Genomic DNA, 18121 nt, shown 5'->3' with positions numbered 1-18121 from the left:
TGCTCTCGCCTCCCCATCGTCCGCGTCACCTCAAACGGAACGGGCGCCGCACCGCCGCCCTCGCCGCCCTCGCCGCCCCCGCCTTCGCCGTCCCCACCTTGCAGCACGCCGCCGCTCACCTCGCCTCGCAAGCTCACCACCGCCCGCGACGCCCCCTCGCTAATCACACCCCTCGCCTCGACGGGCTTGCCGTTGGCGCGCGCGTCTGTGCTGCCCGTCAGCGCCCACAACGGCGCCATCGCCAGCGTGGTCTTGCCCGCGCCGTTGCTCGACCCTTGGCCCTCGCCGCCAGCATCACCCTCGGGGAGGGCCTCGCCGCTGGCCTCGCCGCCGCCGCCGCCTCCCGCCGCCGCGCAAGCGCCCTGGAGCAGCAGCAGGCCTCGCCCGCGCAAGTCGTACTCTGTCGGCCGGTCAAAGGAGCCAAACCCGTCCAGCGTCACGGCGTGCAGCCGCAGCTGCACCGGCGGCGGCAGCTGCAGCCTCGCGTTCGCCGCGCACGCGGAGAGAACCTCGTGCCCGGCGGCGACGAGTGGCTCGCTGAGCCCCCTCGCGGCGGCGTACCGCGCAAACAGCGCCTCGGGCTCGAGAATGTCCGCTGCCCCGGCAGCCGCCGCCGCCGCCCTCGCCGCCGCCGCCGCCGCCTCGCCCCCCTCGGCCGCCTCGGCCGCCTCGATCGAGACCGGACGGCGCAGCTCGACGGCGGCGCCGCGGCGCCGCTGCTGCGCCGCAAACTCGAGCAGCGGCTCGTCGATCTGGTCGGCCAGCAGCAGAGCGCGGTCACCAGACCGCAGGCTCGCGCCGAGGTCCGCGAGCTCCGACCTGCGGGACGTGTCGAGGACGTGTCGAGGATGCGACAGGGCGCGTGCCGGTGCACGTGTGTCGGCGGGCGCCGGGCTGAGCGCGGCGCCGGTCGTGGCGGTGCGAGCGGAGTGGATGTAAGAGAGGCGGAGGCATGGAAGCTGAGGCGAGCTGCCCAGAGGTGCGGGAAAGCAGAGAGGGGCGCATGTCGCGGGGGCGGTGTCGCTCCGACCTGCCCGGCTGCGAGAGCACGTGGTGCCTCCGGCCGATGCTGAGCGGCACCTCCTCCGCCACCCGCCACCCGCGTGCGCTGTCGACCACCAGCAGCGCCTTGCGCTGCCCCGCCTCGGACATCGACGTCTGGTACGGAGAGCCGACGTACCGGATAGCGCGGCCCTTGGCGGCTGGCTCGGGGACGGAGTGCGGGTTGTGGTAGTGGCCCGAAAAGACGCGCACCGGCGGCAGCGGGAAGGCGTCTGCGGTGAGGCCCTGGGTGGCCACGCGCCTATACGCCATTCGCGGCTCGTGAGCAGCGGGCGCCCGTCACCGCACGAAGCCGCCAGCGTCGCCGGGCGGCCGGTCGCTCATCTGCGCGCCGACAATGTCGGCGTGGCAAAAGACGGCGTCGAGGCCTTCGTGGCCGTCAGATGCGGCGTGCTCGCACGCGGCGCGCAGCTCCGCGGCGGTCGTGCCATACGGAGCCCACAACGACGAGCCGAGCCGCGTCACGCGGCTGAAGACGGTGACCGAGCGGGGCAGCGCGAGCTGGAGGGGGGTCAGTGCGTGAAGCAGCGGGTCAGAGTTGCCACGCATGGCCTGGTCGTGGTTTCCCGGGATCATGAGCATCGGCACGTCGTCGCCCCACGACGCGAGCTCCGAGAGCACCGTGTTTAGCTGCCGCGTCGACAGCACCCCACCCGTGTGCCAAAAATCGCCGAGGCAGGCGACGCCGGCGTTGCGGGCGCGCGCCTCGGCCGCCACGCGACGCAGAAGCTCGAGGCAGACCGGCAGCGTGTCCTGCCGCACATGCAGGTCCGAAAAGACGACCCACCTCTGCGGGAGCGCCGCGGCGACGTGCGTGGGCACCACGTCGTAGGACGGCCTCGGCTGCGAGTCGACGGCGAGTGAGGCGCGGGCGGAGGAGGAGCAGCGGTGCAGGTGGTGAGGAAGACGAGGCCGGATTGAGGTGGTGAGCACGTGAGATAGCATCATACACATGTGGTATATCAGCCGGTGAGCTTCCGCGCCAGTCCGCGCCCTTGTGGTGTGTTTTTAAGAAATCTGATCGGCCTTTTGTAGCCGTCCGAGCCAGTCCGCTGTGAGAGGGCTTGGTAAAATTCTTTTCTGCAATACTCGAACTCGAGTCATGCAAACCGCGGGGGCGGCGTGAAGTGCTTGGCCCCACGCCTATGCCTTGTTGGTTGGTTGTCTGGCGCGAAGAAATTTCTGTGCATTGACACCCATTTAACAACACGTTGCAGGCAAAATGGGGGGCCGCGATTTCGGCGTTAGTCGGAGAGGGATTTTCTCCTCTTACTTCTGGCAGCGTGGGCGCCGACCTGCATATTCCACGCTGGCCGCGCATCATCATGCCATGCTGCGCTTCGCGAGCAATCGCGTAACGGGAGTTGTGGCTTTTTGGACGGCTTTTTTGGATTCTCCCGCCCTCCTCCCCTCTTTTGGATTTTTTGTTTGGGATTTTTAGGGATTTTGAGAGAGTTGTTTGTTTGTATTTTGAGTGCAACCACAACAAAGTCAGTCGGCTAAATAAATCAGGCCTCGCTGGCAGATAGATAGCACTACCGTCAATCACGCCCTGCGTGGTGTATGTAGCTGGCTTGACTCGGCAACCGGCACGCGAGCCGACTGCGCGTCCCGAGCCCACGGATCGGCGCCATCGCACAGGCCCGCCAGCCGCCGCATAGCTCCAGAGAGGCAGCTGGCGTTGCGCTGCACTGCTTGAAGGCGCTGCTGAGGCGCTGCACTGCTCAAAGCTGCCCCGTGCGCCGCCGCGAGCACCGCGTAGTGGTCTCGCCCTCTGGAGAGCCCCAGTACGACCCCTCGCGGCCACTCGCGCCGTTGCAGCAGCTCCGACCCCGCCACTCCGGCTCCCGAGCGCGCGGCGAGCACGAGGAAGAGCATGCGCATGGGCCAAAATCCGTTACCCGTGGAAATTCTATTCCCGTTTTCTTAGAGATGGAACCTTCCTAGCTATGCAACGATCCGTCTCGGGAGGACGACCCCGGCTCTAGCCGCCGTGTCTAGCTCTCGCCGCGTGTCCGCCGAGCGCCGCATATATGCTGGTACTCTCCGGCTTCGCCGCCGTCGCCGCTGTCACGCCGCGCGTGGCCGTCTTTGGCGGCAGCGGGTTCATCGGCAGCCGCGTCTGCCAGACGCTGGTCGACGCCGGCTGCGACGTGGTCTCCCTCTCGCGGACGGGCGAGGCGCCTGCCTGGGCGAGCGAGGAGCGGTGGTGCGGCCGCGTGGAGTGGCGGCAGTCCGACCTGCTCAGCGATCGCCATCCGCCACTCGGGCACATCGACGGCGCGGTTTCGTGCGTCGGCAATATGCGACCGTCGCCTCGATGGGAGAGCGGCAGCTTCTTCGGGCTGCACTGGGACTATGAGGCGATGGTGCGTGAGAATGGGCTCGCCACGGACCGCAGCGCCGCCGCCGCCAGGCGCGCCGGCGCCTCCCGCTTCGTCTACCTCTCCGCGAGCTCGGCGCACCAGTTTGCCTAGGCGGCGCGCTGATGGGCTATGTGGACGGCAAGGAGGCGGGCGAGGAGGCGGTGAGGCAACGGTTTGGCGACGCCGCCGCCTGCGCCGTCGGCCCGTCGCTCGTTCTCGGCGGCGGCCGTTACGCCGGCCTGCAGCAGGCCTACCGCGCGCTGGTGGACGTGCCGCTGGTGCGCCCTCTTTGCGCCGCTCCCCCGCCGCTGCCGCGCTCTCCGCTGCCACACTCTCCCTCGGGGCGCTGAATTGCCTGCCACTCTCCGACACTTTCTTCGGGGCTGTCCAGTGTCCGCCACCCGCCTCTTGCCGTCCACGGCGCTCGCAACGCCGAAACACAGGTGCGCGCGCAGACGCGGCTCTTCAAGGCGCTCAAGAGCGGCGTCTCGACCGGCTGGGTGCCGCAGGACGCCGTCGGCGAGGTGGCGCTCACACCGCCAAGTGAGGTGGCCGCTATCGCACCACCAGGCCCGGCGCTGCGCCCGGCGCCAGTGGCACGCGTGCATGACACCACCCCACGGCGCGTCGCAGGTGGGCGAGGTTGCGCGGGCGGTCTGCGCCTGCCTGCTCGGCACCGTGGGCGAGGCGCGCTTCCCCTCGTTGGGGTTGTCGAGGGGTGTCGCTATGTCCGTGACGCGTGGGTACTAGTATGGAGCGTTTCTCAGGCGCGGCTCGCCGCCTTCCGCGAGGAGCAGCGGGCGGAGTACGAGACGCGCGGCACCCCGCCCGTCCGGCTGCAGCCCGCCGTTTGCAGACCACGTCGATGACACGTCCCGCCAATTCGCGCGCGCAGGCATCCTCGCCGACAAGGAGCGGGCCCGCGCGCTCGACTTTTGCTTTATCGACGGCAGCGACCAGATCCGGAGGGTGGCACGCGAGTGCGGCACGCCGTCGCTGCTGGCCGCCGCCGTCGCAGGGGGGGGACTTGCTGCGGCCGGCGGCGAGGTGGTGGCGGCGGAGGCTGAGGCGGAGGCGGAGGCGGAGGCGGAGGCGGAGGCGGAGGCGCGGTGGCAGAGGGTGCCCATTGACATGCGCCCGGTGGACTCGCTGACGTTGGAGAATGCGCCGCTGAGCGCCGCTCTCGCCGCCGAGCCGGCCCTGTGGCGCTCCTTTACCCCCGCCGAGCTGAGCGCCTTTGGCCTCGCCCCGCCCGAGGAGCTGGCCGGCCGCTACATCCGCGTGGGCGAGCCGGGCGCGCAGTTCTGGTACCACCCGTTCGATGTCGAGGCGGCGCAGTCGCCCTCGGCGCACGGCGCGCCAAATGAGGGCGCTCTCTACGGCTTCCGTCCCCTTCTCTACCCGTGGCCGCCCGCCGCCCTTCTGTTTGGCTCGTTTGCGGCCGCGATCCTTTCATCAGCTAACATAGCATGAGCGTTGTCTCGAGCCGCGGGGAGCCGACGGTTTGAGGCACACCCGTCTGCGGTCTGCCGCGCTCTGGTACAGTTGTCAGAGTTGGCTGAGCATGGGCCATGGCATATAAAGCCGTATGTACACGCTGTGTCACAAAGATTTCGTCCGCGCGGGTGGCAGCCTAGTCCCTAGAGCCGCGACTAGCGCGCACGTGCCGACCGCGACGCCGACGTTCCTCAGCGCCCCGTTCGCGCGGTCGAGCATTCTCAAGACGGAGAGGACGCGGCCACAAGGATTTCCCACGATGCACCGAATGCTCAATGGTGCGGCACGACGGTCAAGGACAAGGTGTGGCACGAAGAACGCTGACGGTGACGCTAGAATTGGATCGTAGACCGCGTGAATGGGGCCAAACAAGTGGCGTGCCAATCCACGCACCACGGTGCACTGGACTGGTTGGGTAGTAGTCTAAGTTCTGACGCCTCGACGCCTAGCGCGTAGCGGGTCTAAGTGTGCACGTGCACGCTGGGGTGCTTGCGCGGTCTAAGATCAGCGGGAGCCGCTTACATCGGCTAAGTCGGCCGTGGACGGCCTGGGGCCAAGAGGCTCCCACCGTGATCCGTGATCGATACAGTACGGCGCTCCGCCCAAATTTTCTTCGCCTGCGGCGGGCGCCTACTAAAATCCGGATCGATCCTCCTCATGCCTCAGCAATCGCCGCTCGGCATCCTCCCCTTCCGATTCTCGTTGCTGCTTCTTGAGCGCAATCTCTAGCCAAACATTTCTCACAAACAGCCTCAAGCTCAAACAAACGCATGTCAGAGAATCCTGTGTATGCTTGTCCTCTTTGAACGATCCGCGCGTGAAGGTAGGAAGCATAGGACCTTGTTGGCAGCATCCAGCTTGTTGCGCTGCTTCGTTGCGATGAGCTGATTGGGATCGCAGAAGTGCATATCCATGCGCCATGCCAAAGCACCGCCACGATCTTGAAGCAGAACACATCGCAACCGCATCGTCCGCACTGCCATCAGCATGCCGCGCCCGCCGCTTCGCCGCAGCCACCTTACGGCACGCATAGCGGCAGCACATGGTACGGTGCGCGTACTTGAGCAGGAATTGCGCGCCGCAAGTAGCGCACTGGCCCTGGGAGAACGCGATATGGCGTCGTGTGCGGCATACGTTGGTCGGGACGCGTCCAGGTATTTTTCGGGTAAACCTGGACTTTTGCAGGTATACCAGGGTTTTACCCGGAGTTTTAGGTTTGTTGTTGGCAAATCAAGACACAGAGCTCACACAGAATCACAGTGGGAGGAAAGCGGCGAGTCGCAATTCCTGGGGTCCTTGTGGCGGGCGGGCCACCCTCACACACAGCAAAACTACGAGCATGGTAACGGGGCTCGTTACGGGCCCGTATACGCCTCACAGCAAAACTACGAGCAGGTAACGGGGCTCGTTACGGGCCGATACCTGCGCGATACCTGCGCGAAGCGGCGTGTTGAGCTGGCCAGACGGGATTGCCACCAGGTCTCGCTTGAGTAGCCTAGCAGCAATAGAGTAAGGGCGTGAGGCAGTGTTGTGTTAGGGTGCCCACAGGACCCAAAAGAAAATAGCTTTCCGGCTCAAAAAGGGACGCACGAGGCAAATCTGATGTTGGAATGTTCCAATAGGAGCGAGGCCTCTTCCGTTGGGGGACCGAGTGACTAGGAAACGAGGGTTCCCCGGATTGTCACGCGCGAGCGCGAGCGTGACACTGCACTTGGCGCCGAGCGCCCGCGGCTCAGACCTTGTGCAGGCCACCCCTCGGTGAGCACGCCGGTCCGGACCGATGGCGCTCGGTGTGGAGCAAGCAAGACACACCCACCCCCCATCGGCGCGCGCCCGCCCTTCAAACGGCCGCCAGGAGCACCAAGAGGACTCCTCATGGCTGTGCTCAAGTGGGCTTCGACCGGCCTCGGCTGGGGGGGCGGGTTGTCCCGGTTGCGGACGCCTTCTGCAGCCCCCTGGGCCCGTGACAGCACCCCAAAACTGCCCCTCGGCAGCATACAGCACTGCCAGCCAGCCTCTTCCTCCTCCTAAGGGCTGTACTATAGGCCATATTGCGCCGCCTCCTACTGGCAGCCGGCGGGCGCGCGCCGCGGGCGCCTCGGCGCGCGCACGGCTCGCAAAGTTCGAACGAGTACTGCCGCCCGGCCGCCTCAAGGCTGCCGGGCGGCAGTACTCGCCTCGCAAGGCGCGCACGGCTGCTCTGGCTGCTGCGCCGGCGGCCGCTGCGCTGGCCGCTGCTGCGCCGGCTGGCGGGCGGCACGGCCGCCGGCGGCCGCTGCACCCGCGCCTTCCCTCGCGGGCGCCGTCGCGCCGCGCGCGCCCAACTCTGCTGGTACACGGCACGCGTCGTCACACAGCCGCGGAGAACAGGCGGTGCTGTGCGTGAAGCGCGCGCGATCTCGTACTTTTAAGGCTGGATCCGGCCATTCCAAGGGCTATACCTTTGAGAATCCCCAGCGTCCCTGCCTCCTAGTCACACTCTCAATATCTCGACTGGCCAACACGAAGTGCTGCGATCTGGGGTCGCCCATTTCTTTTTTCTTTTCCTTTTTTGGGCCCTGTGGGCACCCTAGTTGTGTCCGCGATGTCGCTCGAATGAGGGCGTGGAAAGATGCGTGACCTGGGTACCGAATGCGCTCGTGGCTCGCCTCCGCGCCCGAGCGACAGGCGTGGGGCCTCAGACTGCACCCAGGGCCCGAGCCTCACGGCTGCAACCCTCGGACTCGGGCCGTCACGAGCTAGCCGGCCGCGGCACTTCGAATGGCCCCATGACGTGGCCGGAGGGCTAAATCTATTGTGGAACCAGTCTATTGGCCTCGCGCAGCAAGGGAGCGAAGCACAGCCACCTTACGGTGCAGGTCTCGTCTCCTCCGCGAGCGAGGCGTGGAACAAGAGCGCGTGGGGAGGTCGAGGAGGCGGGCGGCGGCGGTGTGTTTGACAAAGAGGTCGAGGTGACGGGTGGACATCGCGTGGAAAAGAACAAAAAAATTCGCCCGGGCTTGTGCCAGGCGCGCCAGTGCCCGTGCCCAGTGTCGTGGGGAGTATTCTTTTCTTTTTTCCAAAAACAAACCCAAAGCCCCATAGGTGCCCGCGCGCCATTCGAACCCCAAAAACACTCATAAAAAAAAGGAGTGCCCTTTCCTCCTAAAGGGACGAGGAGAGTCAAACAAAACACGTGACTGAAGTGGGATTCGAACCCACGCCCCTTTCGAGACTACGACCTGAACGTAGCGCCTTGGACCGCTCGGCCATCCAGTCAGTTTGCTGTGAAATCGAGCGAGATCGGGCGACTCATATACCGTGAAGAAAAAAATAAAATTTTTTTCGACTCATTTGGTGGGAAGCGAAATAAAAACTTGGTGGGAGGGTGAGGAGATTTGGGTGATGGTATGTGTTGGAGGAGATGGGCTGTATGAGTGTGTGATGGGGGTGAGAGGGGATGGGGTGGTGATGGTAAGAGGGGAAATGGGAGGATGAGATGGAATATAATGGAGGGGAAGATAAGGATGGTGATGGAGTGGTGTGTGGAGAGGGGAATGGGATAATGGTTGTGGAAGGATTTGGGTGTGGGTGATTGTTTAGTTGATTGATGTGATGGATTGGTGGTTTTGAGTTAATTTTAAAATTTTTATTTTCGACGGATTACAGGCATGCGATTGCATGATTAAAAAGGCTTGTAGGTTGGATGTTGGTGCGCTTCTCGTGGACGTGGTTCCTCACACATAGCTCATAGGGTGGTGCAGCTGCTCGTCAGCATCCTCCATCCCACTTGGTGGGAAGCGAAATAAATGGGCAGAGAAAGAGACAGAGAGAGTTTTGTTGAATGGGCAGCGGCTGTCCCAGTTCGATTCGATGTCCTCGAGAGTAAGTGCGCTGCGGGGGCGGGCTTCACCCGTCACTGCCAACCGTGAGTCACACTGCCTACTCTGGAGGCGCCCAAAAAGTTACTGATTGGGTGAGGAGATTGGGTGATGGTTTGAATGGGGGGAGATGGGTTGTGTTTGTGTGTGATGGGTTTGCGAGGGGATGGGGTGGTGATGGTAAGAGGGGAAATGGGAGGATGAGATGGAATATAATGGAGGGGAAGATGGGGATGGTGATGGAGTGGTGTGTGGAGAGGGGAATGGGATAGTGGTTGTGGAAGGATTTGGGGGTGTGGGTGACTGTCTAGTTGATTGAGATTGGTGGTGGTTTTTGTTGAGTTCAAAATTTTGATTTTCGACGGACCATTGTTGGTCTTTAAATCTCTCTCAGGCACGCGATTGCATGACCAAAAAGGCTTGCAGGTTGGACGTTGGTGCGCTTCTCGTGGACGTGGTTCCTCACACATAGCTCATAGGGTGGTGCAGCTGCTCGTCAGCATCCTCCATCCCACTTGGGGGGAGAGAGATTTTTGTTCACTTGGTGGGAAGCGAAATAAATGGGCAGAAAGAGACAGAGAGAGTTTTGTTGAATGGGCAGCGGCTGACCCAGATGGATTCGATGTCCTCGAGAGTAAGTGCGCTGCGGGGGCGGGCTTCACCCGTCACTGCCAACCGTGAGTCACACTGCCAACTCTCGAGGCGCCCAAAAAGAAATCATCCGCGCTTGCGGCGCAGCACATGTCCGCCAGCACCTTCTCGAACTGGGCGAATCTGGTCGATGCTTGCCAGGACTACGCTCAAAGGTCGGGCTGGCGCTTCAACCGCGTAGAGTTCATGCGGCTCGATGGGCCGCAGCCCAACGCGGCGCTGCACGAGGCGCGGCTGCGTGCGATGCCGGCCGTGCTCGAGTACGGGCAGCGGCTGCAGTCGGCGGCGGAGGTTGGCTCGTCAGAGTCGGAGCTGCTGCAAGAGTTCCTCTGCTGCCAGAAGCTGGTCTCCTCCGAGGCTGTCCTCAACGCCATCATCTCCATCTGCAAGGCGCTCGAGCTGCCCGGCTTCGACGGCAAGGCGACGGCCGGCCGCGGCAGCGGCAGCGGTTTCGACGTTGCGTACCACGACATGACGGCACCTCTCGAGGTGATCGCGCGCCGCCTCCGCAATCACCTCGCCATGATCGACGCCAACGAGGAGGCGCGCGAGCGGCGCAACGCGCGCGTGCTGCAGGCGTCGTTCATCACCGAGTTTGGGCTCGAGCACGGGCTGCCGGAGGTGCGCGACCCGACGGCGGAGGCGATGCTCTCGGACTTTCTGCTCCGCGTGACCGAGTGGGGCCGCCGCGACAGGGCCTCAGCCGAGCGCGTCAAGTCGCTCAACCTCGAGGGGCAGGTCCCGCCCGGCCGCGCCCACGCCGCCACCCGCGCCGCGCTCTCGAGGTGGGTGGAGCAGAACCAGCGCGAGGTGCTGATTGGCGGGGCGGTCGCCGTCGCCAGCCTCGCCGTCGGCGCCGCCCTCTTTGCAGGGCTGGCCAAGGGACGGCGCTGAGATGGGGAGAGGGGAGGGAGCGGATACACGTCAGTACGGCTCTCTACGGCGCTCTCTACGGCGGGAGCCGCTGACCGCGAGCACGAGCACTTGGAGCACTTGGAGGAGTGTAGTGTGCGATCAGATCAATAATTCGGCCATGGGTTCACCCGGCGCGGCGGCGGCGCGGCTCCAACCTCCAAGCTCCAAGCACGCCCCCCCGCCCCGCCAGCCGCCTCCCCTCATAAAGAGCGGCGTCGTGTTACAAGTGAATAGTGATCAAGTGTCGTGGGTGTAATATAGTGTGGGCCGACTACACGGTGAGCCATACGGACCTTGCACAAAACCTTTCCTTCTAAGCAGGGCTACACAATGACCCTATAGTGTGGGGGTGTTCCTGTGGCGAGTTGTGATGAGTTTGAGTAGAACGATTAGAACTAGCCAATACTTTTTTCGGCCCCGGGAGGGCGGGGGCGCGGGTAGAGGTAGGGCTGGCCTGGGGCTGGCGAGGTACTCCCACGCCTCTCGGGGTTTTTGTCTGGCCGAGTCAACCCGAGATGCTGGGGCGAGCCTCGGCGAGACTGCGTCAGCTGTTCCCACAGCAGGCTGGAAGTACCTCGCCAGCCCGCCGAGAGTACCGACGAGGTCCCACGAGAGCGCTTCGCCTGCGGCGCGCCTGCCCGGCCATGGACCAGGCTTCACCGCCGCTTGCTGACGGCTGATCGCATCGCCTACTGCATCGCGAATGGCCAGTGCCGCGACCACTTGGACCTTGCACTGCCTGCCTGCTGACCCGGTGCAAAGAATCTGCGTCTCATCTCTTCGGCGCATTGATTGTGCATGATTGCTCAAGTGGCTCGAATTGGCAATCCACCGCAATGCGAACATGGATGGAGAGCATATGCAACACGGACGCAGGCTTGCCGTTGGCGACGTCGGTTATCAGAGGGGTCACATAGTGACGCGCTCGATGGGATGCTGCATTGACGCAGACAGCAAAAGCATCGCAGCGGAGACCTTCTCAGGAGTGGCGGCTCGCACCATGCGGCAGTGCGGACACCAGGTGCGCGAATTTAAGAGCCATTTTCGATTACGTGGTTTTGGCACTGTCTACCCGGCCCCCCTCTCGCTCTCGTAGCCGCAGCCGTAGCCGCAGCCCCAACTCTTGCCGCTCTTCCGTGTCGGGTTGTGACGAGGGGTGAGGGGACACGGATTGAAGATCCCTCACACCAAGATCGTGCAGGGCGGGGACACATGCCCCTAAATCCCATCTCGTCTCAGAGTTTGACCGTTTTATTTATTGACCCGCCCCGACGCCCGAGCACAACCGGGGCCGTGTGTCCACCTATCTCGACGGTGTGCAAAGAGCGCCGATACACCCGTCGAGCCCTGTCATGAATGCTGATATGTGAAAACCGCCGAAAATCGCGACGCTACACAAGTGAGAGGCCGTCCCGCGAAGCCTGGACAGCCACTCACGCAGTCCGCCGGCCTCCTTCGCGGCCTATGTGCACTGTAGGAGCACCGAACGCACCGTTGGAGCCGGCTTTCATGCAACGTGGTTGCGTTCCTGTGGAGCCTATTCAATAATATCGCGCCGTCCCGAACTCTCAGCGTGAGCTGATCCACACATTCCGGCGCCCAACTCGGCCCGATGCTAGGCCCGATGACGCTCTCATGGCGACAGTGCACTGTGGGAGCACATACCGAGCAACACGCTGGCGCCTCATTTTGTCGACGCGTAGCCGCGCTCCAGAGCCTATTCAATAGTATGGCCTAGAGAATGGCTCCACGCTGTGTGTCTTCAGAGACCTGTGGTGTCGTGTGTGCGTCGCCTGTGTGAGCTTCCTCCACCAGACTGTACAGTGTAATTTTGCTGCTGTTGACTCTGACTATCTACTTAAATCTTGCCCAACCGATCATCTTGTTCCTTTTTACCCATCACAGTAGAGGCGTCCGTTTTATTTATTTATTTTGCGATTTGGGTTTTGGGTTTTATATGATTCTTTGTTTATTTATTTAAGGGGTGGGAGAAGGACAGGGTCCCCACCTGCGCGAGCAGGATCTTGGAACAGGACGATCAGGGACACAGGGGAACGGGAGCGGGGAGCGCATCGCAACACGGAGGGGGGCTGGGCAGGGTTCACCCACACGACAGGGTCCCAGGGATCCCCCTCTCGTATAGGACAAAGTTGCACCCGGCGGCACGGGGGCAGGCGCGGGCCTCCTACTGGTTGCGCTCTCCTAGTTCTCCTGCTCCTGACAAGGGACAGCGACAGGTTCGCAGCACGGTGGACTCCCTATTCCACGGGCGATCTCTTCGACTAGCGACCTTCCTCCGGCTTCTCGCTGGCAGTCTCTCACTATCACGGGCACACTGACAGAGGCAGCCAAGGCTCACGCCGTGGGTGGGGCAGCGTGGCAGGGCCGGTGATAGGAGTCTCCCACGCTGTGGGGCTTCGCTAGAGGTGCGGCCGACGCGTGTCCTCACCCTTGCGGTCTTGAGGGGGAAGGGGAAGGGGCTGTGTGTCTGTGCATGTGAGTGCGTGCGTGCGTGCGTGTGTGTGTGTGTGTGTGTGTGTGTGTGTGTGTGTGTGTGTGTGTGTGTGTGTGTGTGTGTGTGTGTGTGTGTGTGTGTGTGTGTGTGTGTGTGCGATCGCGCGGGCGCTGCGCGAGCCGCCCTGCCCGCTGCGCTGCTAGGGTTGCGCCGCGGGAAGGGCTCGGCGGCCGCTTCTAGGACTCGTCGTCGCTCTCCCCGTAGAGCGAGGGCTCGTTGGACTCGAGGCGTGGGCCGCCGTCGTAGGGGGAGCGGGCGGCTCCGCGAGCGGCGCGCGCCCAGTCCTTCTTGCCCTTGCCGCCGCCGCCGCCTGGGACGCCGCGGTTGCGGCCGCCGCCGCGCCGCCCGCGGCTCGTGCCGAGCCTCACCGCCCTCGGCATCCGCTCGTAGACGGAGCCCTTGAGGGCGGTCTCGAGTAGCTCCTCGAAGTTGGTGCACGGCGCGTAGCGGCAGCTGGCGCTGAACTTGCACGGGAGGCCGGTCTGAGTTTGGGCAGAAGCCCAGCCCGCCGCGCGCCGCCCGCAGAGTTTGACCGTCTTGTTAAGGTCCTCCGGGCCAGTTTCGGGGGGCAAACCCTGCCCACCCCCTAGAGCCCCAGGTAAGGCCCAGGTGTGGCCTAGGGCATCAGAAGGGACCAAGAGGAGTCCAGTCTGAGCCATAGAGCCCATGTCTTTGCCCCCGAAGGTCGCGTTCAAATGCCCGGAACGGACGTCTCAGTGGTGTCCGGCCGGCGCGATCATCGAGCTGTGACGCTCAGGGAAGCCTGTTGAGGTACTGGTTTCTTTGCCCAGGGCTGGCCTTCCCCCCAGGGCCAGGCTGGATCAGCTGAGCAAGGTTTGGGGAGAATGCTATAGTAGGATCTTCACATATTTTTTTCGAAAATTCTTTCGACGTTAAAATTCTTTCGCCACCAAGAGCTGGCTGGGGCTGCAGAAGCAGCGTATCTCAGTCGTTCTTCACACGGCAATCGCAGAGCAGATTGTGAATGAGCTTGCCTGGGCGAGGGCGGTCGAGGGCACGGAGCTAAGTGCCTCGCCGCCCTCGCAGGAGTCGCTTAGGCGGCTCCCGTGGTGTACGTGTGTTAGTGCCAGTGCGCGCCGTTTCGTTTGTAAAATTCTTTCGCCAGTTCGCTGGTGGCCCGAGGTCCGTCGCCTGGCCCTCGGTGCTACTTGCGTCGCTCCCCCGCCGCATGCGCGACGCGTTCGGCCTCTTCCGCGGCTGGTGCCGCGCCGCTCCCTCGTGCCTCGAGTACGTGCCCGTAGCTGCTCCCGGCGGATCGCTCGACACCCGCGCGCTGGCCTGCTCCCGTTGCCGCTGCCAGCCGCAGCAGCACCAGGCCGTCGACGTCGGGCCGGCCGGGTACGACCCTCACTCGCCGGAGCAAGTGGAGGCTCGTCGGCCGTACGACGAGCGGCTGCAGTCGCCGGAGGAGCGCGCCGCCACCCGCAAGGCCCGCGGCGACGCCGCCTTTCGCGCGAAAAACTACCGCACGGCGTACGAGCACTACACGGCGGCGCTCGAGGCGACGCCGTCGTCGCACACGCTGCTGGGGAATCGCGCGCAGGCGTACCTCAAGGTGGGCCGGCACGAGCTCGCGCGTGCCGATGCGGAGGCCGCGACCACCCTCGCGCCAAGCTGGCCAAAGGGCTGGTACCGGCTCGGCTCAGCGCTCCGCGGGCTTGAGCGACCAGCCGAGGCGGTGGCGGCGTTCCGCCGCGCGACCGAGCTGGAGCCGACGTCCGAGGAGAGCCGGCGCGCGCTCGCGGCGGCCGAGCGCGACGCTGCGGCCGCCGAGGCGCTCGTGGTCGAGCTGGACAAGGCTCGCAAGGCGACGACGCGGAGACAGGCGTACGACGCAAAGACGGTGGCAGAGTACGACGCCAAGGTCAAGGCCAAGGCGGAGGGGCGCATCCGCGAGACGACCGAGTGGAGTGAGGAGCTGTCCAAGGAGTGGGAGAAGGAGTACGAGGCGAGCTGGACGCCGCCGCCCGGCGTACAGCTGCTCACCCACACTGGCGGCGGAGGCGGCGAGGGCGGAGGCGGCGAGGGCGGAGGCGGCGAGGGCGGCGAGGGCGGAGGCGGCGAGGGGGGAGCCGGCGGAGGCGGCGGCGGAGGAGGTGGCGACGGAGAGCTGGTCCTCGAGGAGAACACCGCGGCGGGCACAGGCGGCGGCGGCGGCGGTGGGGATGGGGGTAGGGGAGGCGGGGGTGGGGACGGCGGCGGGGAGGAGGAGGAGGAGGAGGAGGAGCTACTGCTAGAGGAGAATGGCGAGGGGAGTGGCGTTGGTGCGGCCGCGGCTGCCAGCGGCGCGGATGGCGGCGGCGGCAGCGGCGCGGCGGCCGAGGCGGCGGCGGCGGCGGCGGAGGAGGAGGAGGAGGAGGAGGACTCGGAGGACGACAACTACGTCTCCGACTCGAGCGACGACGAGGACAAGCGGCCGCCCGAGCAGTTCGATCTCTCCTCGAGCACGACCATCATGCTGCCGCCCCGCAACTACACGCTCGTGCACGAGGACGGCAGGTTGCACAAGCGCGACAACTTCACGCCAATGTCCTTTGGGATGCAGCGCATTCACAACAACGCGGCTCCCGAGCCGGTGTGGGTGCAGACGCAGAACGCGCGCTGGATGCAGGGCACGACCGAGGTGGTGGTGATTGCGCACACAGTGCCGCGCGACCAGATGCGAGCGGCGCTGCTCGATGTGCAGCTTGCGCCTCGCCAAGTCCACGTCGCCAGCCGCGCCACGGGTCAGGTCTTCTTGCACGGAGAGCTCGAGGAGCGCATCGACCCGCGCACCCTCGAGCCTCCCCACGACACGTCCCAAACACGTCCCCGACACGCCCCTCTGACACGTCCTGCAGGAGCGCATCGACCCGCGCACCTCGACGTGGCTGACGGACGGCACGCACGTCACAATGACGCTGGTCAAGGCCAACCTCCAGATCTACGACGCGGGCAAGAAGGGCACCGCCGCCGACACACACTGGCACCGGCTGCTCACTACTGACCAGTGCGCACTACACGCCGAGACACAGCCGAGACACAGCCGAGACACAGCCGAGACACAGCCGAGACACAGCCGAGACACAGCCGAGACACAGCCGAGACCTGCTTACCTCACCGACAAGTGCGCGGCACGTCTCTTCGCGGCGTATCTCGGCTTTATCTCGCGGCAGACACGTCGAGATCGCGCGGCATGGTGAACGCCCCGACTCATTTCTGAACCACCTCTCCCCCCCTGATCCTTCCGGAGGTATGTTGAGCGAGGCATGGTGGACGCGGACTACTCGGAGCTGCCGGCGGAGCACAGACACAAGGCGCGCTTCCCACCCCGCCCCGCCTACCACCCCGACCCCCCACCCCGCTTTGCCCCGGACCACCTCCCGGCAGGCGAAGATGAGCGAGCTGGAGCGCAAGGAGAAGAAGCGGCAGGAGGAGCTCGCCAACGAGTGCGCGCTCTGCGGCAAGGACGTGCGCTTCTTCTGCGACTGCCGCTCGGGGGACAAGGACTACGAGAAGCCGCTGCCAGAGGGCTGGAAGGACCCGCGGCTTGGCTTCTGCGACCCCATCTTCGACGGCGTCAACTACGACGCCGGCAAGAGCGCGCAGCTCCAGCCAAAGCCGGCGCCGCAGCCACGGCCGTACGCAGGCGGGCGGTGAGTCGACCCGCTACTTTCCGTCTATGTACCATTTTGAACAGGGGCTGGCTGCCCCCCGGGGCACCGTAGCAACAAAACGCAGCGCATCAGGTGTCCTCTTCTCGATACCGACTATGATCTATACACAAGCGGGGCGATCTAATTTTCTAAATACTAAAAAATCGACCCGTAAACGGAAAGGGAATGCCGTGTACCCTGGGTGTACCACACAGGCCGCTCAGTGGCACTGAAAAGTGAAACGGTTACCAACACCCGGCTAAAAGGGTCAGCGGCCCAGGGGTGACGTCGAAGGACGAAGCGAATCCGAATGTCGAGTTTGACGGCCGGTGCCGTTGGCATCGGTGGATGGCATGCCGCATGCGGGGTCCTGGTCGCCAACGCCATAAAAAGCCCCGCGCCGGGTCTCGCTCTCAGCCTTAGGGGACCCCTAGGCTTAAAAGGGTGGGCCCTGGGGCGCCTGCGGCTTAAATGGCTTAAAACCGGCCCGGGCCGGTTTTAAGAGCTGCTGGGCCGCCGATTCCTTAAACGGTCTTAAACGCTTAAACGGTGCGGGAGAGCTCCCGAGGTCGATGGTCCGGGAGGCTCCCGGAGGCTCCCGGTAGACGCCGGAGGCCGGGAAGCTGGCTACAGTCAGCTAGCACGCGTCCCCTATGCGAGTATGGCTCCTGTCAGTGCACCAGACTTACAGATGTGTCTTCAGAGGCGGATTTGTGCCTAATAACGGCAGTATTGGAGAAAACGGCGCGGAAAACCCAGCAGAGCCGAGACGCATGCCGGTGAGGGCGTGTGACCGTGAGGCCGATTTTCTTAAACGGTCTTAAAAGAGGGACCCCCGTGCCTGCAATCTCTTAAATGGCAATTTAAGCCCCCAAACCTCCTTATTTCTTAAAAGCTCTTAAAAAAATCCGGCCCTCAGAACCCTAGGGGTCCCCTAAGCTCTCAGCCTCTCTCCAGACTCCACTCTCCACAGTCTCACACTCCCACAGCACTCTCGGCTCTCGGGGTCTCGTCGCGTGATCGGCGTGAAGCTCTCTAGGCGTGAAGTCCCTTTCCCCAAAGGCAATGCCCAAACGGCCGAATGTGCGGCGTATCCTGTACAAGCCGCGAACGAGACGAGACACGCGCTCGACCGAGCGCAGGAGACTGCCGAGTCAGACTGGGCGCAGGAGACTGAACGCAGGAGACCAGCGAGGCGCGACAAATCACTGAAGCCACACGAAACACGAAGGATCGTCCGCACACCCGCGCCAGCAAGCCTGTGCGGCGGCCTGCAGCCGCGGCCCGCGGGCTGGCACGTTGCCACGCCAGCAGAGGCGCACACACCGCGCCCGCCCCAACCGCTGCCGGTCCGGCCAGCCGAGCACGTAGCAGCAGTGCGGACTGCGGACCGGCTCGGACTCGCCACGGAGGAAACGAAGTCTCCGACCCGAGGGCAGCCCCGGGGGCGTGGGCCCCCCTTTCCCCCCCCCCCCCCCACACCTCCGCCCGCTGGTTGTCCAGCCCCAGGAGCCCTCGCCGAGCTGTGGGGCGCGAGTCCTCCTCGCGGCGCGGCGCCGCCGCCGCCGCCGCCCGCCGCCGCCGCCCGCCGCCGCCGCC

General features: G+C 64.7%; 6 protein-coding genes across 6 annotated transcripts in view; 3 read left to right on the top strand and 3 right to left on the bottom strand.

Annotated features, from left to right (window-relative positions):
- Positions 1 to 29: 29 nt before the first annotated feature.
- On the bottom strand, positions 30 to 2010 carry EMIHUDRAFT_112424 (hypothetical protein; the record flags this gene model as incomplete). Its single annotated transcript, XM_005784807.1, has 3 exons — positions 30 to 819; positions 1031 to 1303; positions 1346 to 2010. Coding segments are annotated over 3 exons (1728 nt in total), but the record flags the coding sequence as incomplete, so codon positions are not given.
- Positions 2011 to 2607: 597 nt separating this feature from the next.
- EMIHUDRAFT_231011 (hypothetical protein) lies at positions 2608 to 2946 on the bottom strand (the record flags this gene model as incomplete). The annotated part of the gene is made up of 1 exon (XM_005784806.1): positions 2608 to 2946. One exon carries the CDS (start codon positions 2944 to 2946, stop codon positions 2608 to 2610), a length of 339 nt encoding a protein of 112 aa, XP_005784863.1.
- Positions 2947 to 3095: 149 nt separating this feature from the next.
- EMIHUDRAFT_112423 (hypothetical protein) lies at positions 3096 to 4901 on the top strand (the record flags this gene model as incomplete). Its single annotated transcript, XM_005784805.1, has 5 exons — positions 3096 to 3431; positions 3479 to 3706; positions 3872 to 3952; positions 4062 to 4146; positions 4324 to 4901. 5 exons carry the CDS (start codon positions 3096 to 3098, stop codon positions 4899 to 4901), a joined length of 1308 nt encoding a protein of 435 aa, XP_005784862.1.
- A 4625-nt stretch (positions 4902 to 9526) lies between these two features.
- EMIHUDRAFT_112422 (hypothetical protein) lies at positions 9527 to 10330 on the top strand (the record flags this gene model as incomplete). Its single annotated transcript, XM_005784804.1, has 1 exon — positions 9527 to 10330. The coding sequence occupies one exon, from the start codon at positions 9527 to 9529 to the stop codon at positions 10328 to 10330; it is 804 nt and encodes a 267-aa protein (XP_005784861.1).
- Positions 10331 to 14055: 3725 nt separating this feature from the next.
- Positions 14056 to 16526, top strand: EMIHUDRAFT_112421 (hypothetical protein; the record flags this gene model as incomplete). Its single annotated transcript, XM_005784803.1, has 5 exons — positions 14056 to 14118; positions 14662 to 15618; positions 15728 to 15876; positions 16120 to 16138; positions 16257 to 16526. The coding sequence occupies 5 exons, from the start codon at positions 14056 to 14058 to the stop codon at positions 16524 to 16526; spliced, it is 1458 nt and encodes a 485-aa protein (XP_005784860.1).
- Positions 16527 to 17584: 1058 nt separating this feature from the next.
- Positions 17585 to 18121, bottom strand: part of EMIHUDRAFT_468033 (hypothetical protein) — a gene marked incomplete at its 3' end in the record, with an annotated part of 3260 nt that continues 2723 nt past the window's right edge. Inside the window, exon 8 of the mRNA XM_005784802.1 lies at positions 17585 to 18121. Within this exon, the coding sequence (XP_005784859.1) occupies positions 17586 to 18121 (536 nt within the window).

Source organism: Emiliania huxleyi (assembly GCF_000372725.1).
Source record: "Emiliania huxleyi CCMP1516 chromosome Unknown EMIHUscaffold_168, whole genome shotgun sequence".
Lineage (NCBI taxonomy): Eukaryota > Haptophyta > Isochrysidales > Noelaerhabdaceae > Emiliania > Emiliania huxleyi.
The sequence above is the reverse complement of the archived record's forward strand: the minus strand, read 5'-3'. Positions and strand labels throughout refer to the sequence as shown.